Source organism: Scomber japonicus, chromosome 13, assembly GCF_027409825.1.
Source record: "Scomber japonicus isolate fScoJap1 chromosome 13, fScoJap1.pri, whole genome shotgun sequence".
NCBI classification, from domain to species: Eukaryota; Metazoa; Chordata; class Actinopteri; order Scombriformes; family Scombridae; genus Scomber; species Scomber japonicus.
Genome location: NC_070590.1, coordinates 19941104 through 19950228, shown reverse-complemented (window position 1 = coordinate 19950228; position 9125 = coordinate 19941104). Strand labels below are relative to the sequence as shown.

Sequence of the window (9125 nt, the reverse complement as noted above, 5' to 3'; positions counted from 1 at the left end):
CATATAATATATATACACACATTACATTCTTAAAAAAATTCTCATTGACCCCTGTGAGAATTAAATATTAAAATAATACTGACATAAATGTAACATCTGTTGCACAACCTGGTTAGCCGATCTCCAGGCTCACTCTGGATATATCTATGTCATTACACATTCCTGGATTGAGCTTTAAAAACTAACCTATGACACAGTCCATTATGAAAACCCAATGTTTTTTTTAAATAAAAAATAGTGTTACATTTAATTTTACAGCTCTTCTTAGGTGCAGATTGTGCAAATTGATGTAAAATATGGGTTGATGCCTCATTGATGCTTCAATCCATTAAAGTTCATTAGCACAGAACCACACAGCAGTACAGCAGTAGTAAATGTGTGTGATTTCACAGTGAAATTTGCACAACAACCATATTAGCAGTGAAAGATATGTGGGCATAGAGAATCTAGCAAATGACATTTAAATTAGCTTTGATTATCACTCATTTTAGTGTTAAAAATAACATGAAAATAGCATTTAGAAACTCCAATATGCAGCTACTGTATCTGGAGCTTAAAAACTGAACATATTGCTATCAATTTTCTGTGTTGCTTTGAATAATACATTCATGTGATGTAATTCAACTACTAATAGAGCCCTGTTAACATACTGTATGAAAATGGCTGTTTTAATAGTGAGCACACTGTATTTCTGAACATTAACTTGTGTAGGATGCACAGGAGAAAGACAAGCAAATACACTTGATTTTTTACAGAGGTAAATATTTATTGACGCACAAACACTAAAAAAAGTCATGCAACCTGTAAAAAAATATTGCTCAATTAATTAAAAAAAAGTAAAAATGTATGTTTAAAAAGAGATTTCAGTTTGCACTTGGGTGGTTTGGCAATTAAAGCATCCTGCTACATGAACATTAACAAGTGTTTGCCTCATAATAACTCATGAGTCCTCTTAGGTTGATGTCTCATTCAGAACAGAAATATGTCAATTTCAGGTTCATACAAAAAGGAGTATTATTAATAATAACAGCATGTGTGCCTCAGAGTTAATTAAGTGTTTAAACAGTCTTAATGCCATCACCGTTGGAGGTATAGTATTCACCAGAAATCAATTTAGAGTATAAACTCCATCTTCATTTAGTCAGTAACAAAACACTGCATCCAGCTTCAGCATACAGTAACTCAGTACCATCAGGAATATAGTGGTTACATGTTTAACACTGTTGTATTCTTTGTATTATCGTTGAGAAACAGATAATAGATTTACGCAGAGGCATTGAAGGTACCATGGAAGCCATAGGGCATATTAACAGGCACATTGGCTCTTCCCAGCTCCTCGAATGTCGTGGCATTCAAAACCAGGAGGAATGTTCCTTTATCCTGGAGAGAAAAGTTTGGTGGATTACAACACAAAACCACAGAGAACTTGTTATAAAAAGTCAATAACAGTACATGAATGCTTCTTTGAACACATCCAGTGGCTAAAACTGTAAACAACCTCCAAACCAGGCCCTGTGTTCACAAGGCCACAGAGAATTAAAACCATCTTTGGTGTCAAAAAAATGACATGATGAATTAATTAATGATTAAAATAATCAATTTTAGAAATTAAATTAGCCATATTAGAGATTTTTTTTGCATTCTCACAGTACAGTCTCCACAGTGCCGATTGACTAGATACTGCAGCACAAAGCATCAAGCCAGATGTGCTGCCAGGAAGAGGCACAACTGTAACACTTCAAGATGGTTCACACTCTTCCTCATGCCTCTTATAATAGAAATTATATAATTTAACTTTCAGTTAAACTTAAATGAAGTAAACTGTACCACTGACTCATTTTCTGCAGTTGTTTTCAGATGTAAACACATCTGCAAATTGCATTGTTCACATTTACTAAGACGTTTTTCTTTTCAAGGTCAACAATATCTATCAGCAGGTATTTTGATGATCAATAAAGTGTTTCAGTAATTTTTCAAGCATTACTGTTGTTAATTGAATATATTTGTGTTTTAGACTGCTGGTCAGACAAAGCAAACAACTTGACACTTTCATATTTTGTAGATGGAACAATTAATCGATCAACCAAGAAAAATAATTGGCACACTACTCATGAATAATGATGAAAATAATAATTAGCTGCAGCCCTAGATTGATTTATACATTAGCCACAAATCCAAAACAGCTTTTGTTTCTGCTCCAATTTCCAACAAAACCCCACTGACAGAACTTTTTGTAAATTACAATCCTCTCTCCCTGCAGAGTTGTAAAACTTAAATTATTGGCACCACTGAGATGACCAGACAGCACGTTTTCAGCCATTGTGCCTCAGAAAGTTTTGTTGCTCTGTTAATAATTTCAAACTCTGAACTATCAAAATGTATTTTGTGTAAATTTGTCTATGAATATTTATGACTCTGCTCATCTTCCTCATGCATATTTATTATGGATTATGTGTCTGGCTGATAACAGACTCCAAAGAGAAAAACAACCAAGCTCAGGTCGGCTTACAGGCCTGCAGCCTGGTGGTAACTAAACTTCCAGCATCGCTAAACCAGTGACCTCATTATAACAACCTACAATAGCAACACAGTTGCACAGAGATTGTGTTGTAGAGAAGTGAAAGGCAGATTAACTGAGACACAACAGGATTGTGGTTACAGAATTTTAAAGTGGCACATTACAGTGATGTTACCATATAATGACCAGCACTTTTACTACTAAAGCTTTTTTTTAAAGTAGTGAGCTTTCCTTTAGCTGTTGTACAACTTTAGTTTTCAGAAACAAATACAGAAACAGAGTCTCACCTGTGAGGGGGTGAGAACCACAGAGAGGATGACACCATCGTCTTCCTGTACAGCATCTGGTGTTGGCACAAACACAGGCTCTGATGGGTAGAAACCCTTCTGGTACCAGACCTGAGGACGGACACACACGCAAGTTTAGTGATTCATAACATTTATGACCTCACTGTGCTCATAACTTCCCTGAGGCTGGACACTTATGTACATTATCCTTAAGTCAAACAAACTAAACTAAACTAAAGTAAACTAAGCTTTGCTGCACAGTGTTTTGTGTTTTGCAAAGTAGAACCGGTTTATCATTTATTATCACTACCACAGGGATTATGTATTTGACATTTGTGGATTTTTACTTGTATTATTGGCCTACTATTTTTCTAGATTGCACCTTGCACTCTGCATATCAGTGATACTTGGCAGGGCATATACATCATATTTTTCTTCTTGGTGATGTGTTTTAAACTGTATGTGATGTCTCAATGTCTTCTGTTTTAAAGGAATAGTTTGACATTTTGGGAAATACACATGTTTTCTTTCTTGCCTAAAGTTTGATAAGAAGATGAAAATCACTCTCGTGGCGTGGAGGGGCATCAAACTCTGAACATGAAAACGTATAAAAGGTCTCAAAATGTCCAAAACTTTTCCTTCAAGGTTTGTATGTTATATATATGCACTGACTAGTTGTGATTGAAATCACTTACAAAGTTATATAGTAGGAAGTGGGTGGCCACATAAAGGTAGCAGCTGTAAGGGGGTTATACTTCAATTAATTACTAGTAGTAACAGCTGCTTCAATTGACATATTTGATATCACAACTAAAATAGAGGTACAGAATTGTAAATTATTGCAATTTAAGCTGACAGAGCTGATTACAATCGTATACCATGGTGGCAACTGTCTTATTATATAGTGGTAAATATACAGGTGTTGTCCCAGGATGTACACACACATACACACACAAACAAACACACACACACACACCTTAAGCGACTTGTCTTTCAGGTCCATTTTGAGCAGAGAGTCTCCCACCAGGTGATTGAACCCGCAGCCATAGAAATAACGGTATGGCCGTGTGTTACATCTGCCATAGTTGATCTGAGGGAACTCCAGGCCACCGTACTCGTGGATGTCATCTCCATGGAGATCCTCGTGGTGGCAGAACACCTGTTGACAAAGAGAGGATCAATGGGTCACTGTTACGTAAAGTCAGCAGATTTTTTGTCATCCGTCCATGAGTTCACTGGGCATCAGCTTCACTTTGGGATGCTCATGTGAAAAGGAAGAATCTTGGTTTATTTGCAGCTTTTGGCTTAAATGAAGCTCATTAGATATTTCTGTCTGTGTGTTTTGTTGATCATTCATCAATTGTGTACTTGTGTACAGTCGTGATCAACGGCTGTGACGTCCCTAGATCAAGGCGTTCTCTTCTTCACTTGATTACATCATATCTCTGCCAAAATGTGCATTTCTTCTTAACAAGTCACCTTATCTTTGCTGATTTTGACACATGTTGCTGTACTGGAGGACCGTGTGTTCAGGTTCTGGTCTGTTGGTGTTTCACTGGTCACAGTGAGGGGCAGAACAAAACGCCGAGGGAAAACTCTGCACAGGGTGTTGTAAACCTGGGAAGGAGAAGACACTGAAAAAACTGATGTCTAACTGTGTATTTTATTGTGTATTAATTCATTAAAAAAGTTTGATGAACTCAAGTCAATATGAGGAAAAGCAGATTCAACAAAAACCTGAAGCACAATGCAGTTACTTCTGGATCACACTGATGTAACTGTAAGAGTATCTGAGGGTGGATTTTTCTTTTAACAACACAAGGGATTATCAATTAATGTGAGTTGTGTTATTCTGTGCTGACCTCATCCAGTGCGTCTCCTGCCTTGCGTAAATTCTGGATGAGGTAGTTGTTGATGGCTTGGCCGTCATCTGAGCAGCACATGTCGAGCATCAGGAATCCATCCTCCTCAAAGGCGTTGATCTGGTGGAAGGTGGACATCGCTTTGGTGTGGTACTTCACTGCGCTGACCTGTATGGAAGAGAAAACATAGTCTTAGAGTTATCAACCTGTAATCCTCCCCTTGTTTTTTTCATTATAAAAGTGTCTCTCTCCCCTCAAGGCGTAAATATATCCCCACCCCTAACCATCTCAGCTGCATCTCACCTCGCCTGTCCGCTTGTCAACGAGGTGGATTACAGTTTCCTGTTGGGGATCCCAGTAGATGCCATCGCTCAAAGCCTTCCCCCTCAGCTTGCATGTGACTATCTTCAGCAGGTTCATCTTAATTGGCTGCTCAATGAACACCACATAGTTCTCTGACATAGCTGGAAGGAAGAGAAGCGTATTACTGGGCTTTGTAGCTGAGAGCAGTAGATTAAAGACACAAATGAATGATATCCCGGAGCGCTGGCTTACCAAAGCTGTGGTAATAGGAAGGATGGGACTTGTTAGCAGGCACAATAGAACAGAGAACTTTGGCTCCTTGTAGGGTGTCTTTGGCATCTGTCTTCTCAGGGGGTACGCTGATGATGTTGTACAGGGCACCTGAAATAGCCGGGAAAACAATGTATCTTCTAAAGTTTTTTACAGAAACAAACAATCCACCTGCTAAATTGTGTAAATCTTATTGAGACTGACCTTTACTTCCATAGGAGTTCCCCATATTGTAGGTTGTACCATCAGGGTCATAGTGTGGGTGTGCAGTGGCTCCATTTACAGCGATGAACTTGCTCCAGTCCACCTATAAAGAATGAGCAGGATCAGTGGTCAATGTCACTGCTGTAGATGCTGCTGTAACACACTTCATGTATTACTGTGTGACAACCATAGTTGTACCTTTTCCAATGTTTCTAGGGTGTCTGGGTTCACTCTGTGGATGAAGTTTGTCTCTGTGCTGACGTAGTAGTCTCCCTTGTACTTCACAAAGCTCACGCTGGCATTGTCTGTGGGCTCTGTAACAGAGAAACACACAGGATTACTGAAAGCCACCCTCCTTTAACAGAAGTCTCAGTACACTGTTTTGTATTGTTCTGCAACTGTTCTACATGATTTGCTGCTTACTCTGAAGAATGTAAGACATTTTAGAAATGCCTCCTCTCCTCTGTATTTCCCCAGTGTAGCACATGTTATTATGTAAGATTGGTGGACACAAAGTAATTTAGCGACTCCACCCCTGAGTCACCACGGTGTGTACAAAAACATATACTTATGCAAGACATTTAACTGAAATTACTTGTAGGGGTTTAAAATTTCATGACTCTGATGATGATTTTTCTGCCTAAAGCTACAGTAAAATTGGTAATTGAAACTGAATAAATTGTCCTTTCCTGCCGACTTATCTACATTTTTACTCTCCTGCTCCTTCTCAATTTTTAGAAATTGGTCTTACTACAACACAAAATATGTACCTGTTGTGTCATTTATACCACAGACAAGCTAGAAATTAAGTGAAGCAATAGTCTTGCGCAATGAGTCAACAAACCAACTACGGTTGAATGCCACAAGCCTCTGCCACTCCCCTTTTGTCACACATGGTCCGTTTAAACTTAACATTTAATCCCATTTCTTCTTATCCATACTCACCCATCATCTCAAAGCGAGACAGGAAGCGCTGGAAGAAGTTTTTACAGGGGTCAGGCATGGCGATGGTACCAAATTCAGACATTACGATGCGGTCCCTTTCACTGTTCTTCTTATAGGCGTCACTGTTTAGGAACCGACTCATATATGTCACCTGGCCGTTCTCAATATTGAACTGGTGGAGCATAGCCATCCCATCAAACCAGTGGTTGTAGCTGTGGTGGTGAGACACAAACACTAAGGCTTAATCACTCTGATATGCAACATATGAGAACAACTGTTTTTAATCTCCGGTTGTTCAACTCACTGTGTGTTACCAAACTCAAACTTCCCCGGTCCATTGCGGAGGAAATTACCCTTAATCCAGGAAGGAATGGTCCCTTGGACTTCAGTGGAGGTCAGCTCTGGGGTCTCCTCTACGGACTGCACCAGAGGAGCGATCGTCTCCAGCCCCTTCAGTACTGTGGTGATGCATTCTTTGACATTCTCGACAGGCTGGGCATTATCTGTAGGAGATACATACATATACAGTATTAAGAGAATTCATTCAAACTGCTACCTGCTGTTGGTCAACTTTTGTTTCCTGAGCCAGGGATAAATCTGGAAAACATTCCTTTTTCCTCTGATAAGTCAAACTATTGAGCAGCAACTTGTAAAGTCAAATGAAAAAAATATACGACATGTTAGGAATACTTCATCCTCTTCGTAAACATGTGAGAGGCCCTATTTTGTGTTCACACATGGTGGATTTGACTACTCCCAGCACTTTAGACCACCCTGTTGTTTAGCCAAAGATGCATGTTTTACATTTCAGCAATATTTCTTATAACCAAGCAGGATTCCTTGGCTGAGGCTGAGGCCCAACGGCATGTTGCAGAAAGATAAACAGTGTTGTCCATCTTTAACACAGCTGGGTGTAGACAAATATTAGGTCTAAACGGGAGATGACAAATAGCTCAAAAGTACACAAACCTTGCTCTTTGTTTATACATTTAACACTTTTTTCTAATATCTAGTTTTTATTTTGTAGATATACTTTGTTAAGTTTGTAATGAAATGATGCATGTTTACTGTTTGGTTAACAAACAAGCTGAAAATGTGCCAACTGAACAAAACTGAACTTTAACCTCACAGATTTTGCAGCTTTTAACATCCAGTGTTAACAGTCTGAAACATTATTGCTCATGTAGTCTTGTTTTATTTTACTTTAAAGTATCTCAAAAATCAGTGTCAATTTTTAGTTTGTCACGAATCTGTTGAAATAAAGCTGATCTTGATAACTGGATACATTACTGTGAAATGTTGCTTTTAGCTGAGAGAGTATAGAGGAAATAAACTACTTTGTTCTTTCTTAGTTGACTGGGAACTTGAAACCAACCATGTAGGTTGACTCCCGTCTAAGCTGTTTGGTGCAGTGCTGGATTCGAAGAAATATTTGCAGAGGAACTAGGCTGAAGTTCAATGTTTGTGTGATGAAAACTTGGCTGAATGATGACTGCTCCCCGTGGCAGATTACAGTGTTAACAAAGACATGTGCTTTAAATTATTGTGAACAGATTGCTCCTCCGTTAGCCTTGACTGGAACCACTGACTCTATTTACCCTGTACTACTGCCAAGGAGTGGCTTGTGTCGTGTGTAAACATAATTCATCTCTATATGTATAGTTAATATAAATCATTTTTAAACTTGTATGTGTTTTGGTGACAACAAAAACATTATGTTGGTGTATTTAAGTAGTCCTCTGAATGGTATTTTAATTTATTTTTAATTAATGAAATGTTGCTATCAGTACAGTAATTCAGTTTTCTATAATAATATGAATTTGTAGTATAAGATATAAACAAGATATATAGCCTACTGTATATAGAGTACAAGTCCAGAGTCTGGACACTACTACCCATTCACATAAAAAAGAAACCAAACATTTGACACGTGTATAAGGGAAAGAGAGAGATGATATTAGTTTTGATATTAGTTTTGATGATGTCTTAAAGTAATACAACTAAACCTGTAAGGGTTTCTACTCATTCTGTGCCTCTCTTCAAAGTTAAGCACTGTATCACAATGGGTGTTTTGTCCTTTTCTGTTACTGTTATTGTATAGTTCGCTAACCAACTGTACACACACGGAAGTTCATCTTGCGACTGCAGCCTATACTGTAGATGCTAGGTAGCGTAACCATAATAATGTATTAAGTGCATTTTTTTTGCATTTCACATTTACATCAGCCTGTTAAATTGAAATCTGACACAGCAGGTTTCAGAGTGAAGCTGAAAGAACAGTTTGTACTGCCAACACATGCAGTCTTGACCAGACTTGATCGTTCATCACATTGCGCTGCCAACAAACATCAACCAGTCAAATCAGATAACCGGTATCAAGCCTGGTTTTGACAGTATGACGATATAAAAAATGTATATGCAAAACGATCACAGTATAATGTGTATGGTCTCACATATCATCCCGCCGCCTGCAATGACCGCTCTCTGACACCACGAAACCATCAGCAGGTGAATACACTGCAGCTCTGTACACAACCTAACATCCGTATAACTGCAGAGGCTTACCTGATCCCTCCAGCTCCACAGAAGACATGGTTATCGGGAATGGCTCTTGCCCTCTACATCTGCGTCCTGCTGGACCATAAAGTACAGAGAGCCACACAGAGCAGCACGCAGCAGCGCTGTTATATAACCCGGTTACGTAATAGAGCTCTAATCTACACTATAGCGGGGGAG

The 9125-nt window shown here is 38.7% G+C and overlaps 1 protein-coding gene across 1 annotated transcript; it reads right to left on the bottom strand.

The window, feature by feature from the left end:
- Window positions 1-747: 747 nt before the first annotated feature.
- On the bottom strand, window positions 748-9071 carry LOC128371228 (carotenoid-cleaving dioxygenase, mitochondrial-like). The gene is made up of 12 exons (XM_053331490.1): window positions 8955-9071; window positions 6694-6892; window positions 6390-6601; window positions 5643-5758; window positions 5445-5547; window positions 5223-5351; window positions 4971-5131; window positions 4668-4835; window positions 4285-4422; window positions 3782-3964; window positions 2806-2916; window positions 748-1380 (listed from the first exon to the last, which is right to left on the bottom strand). The coding sequence occupies exons 1-12, from the start codon at window positions 8980-8982 to the stop codon at window positions 1264-1266; spliced, it is 1665 nt and encodes a 554-aa protein (XP_053187465.1). The 5' UTR covers window positions 8983-9071; the 3' UTR covers window positions 748-1263.
- Window positions 9072-9125: the final 54 nt, after the last annotated feature.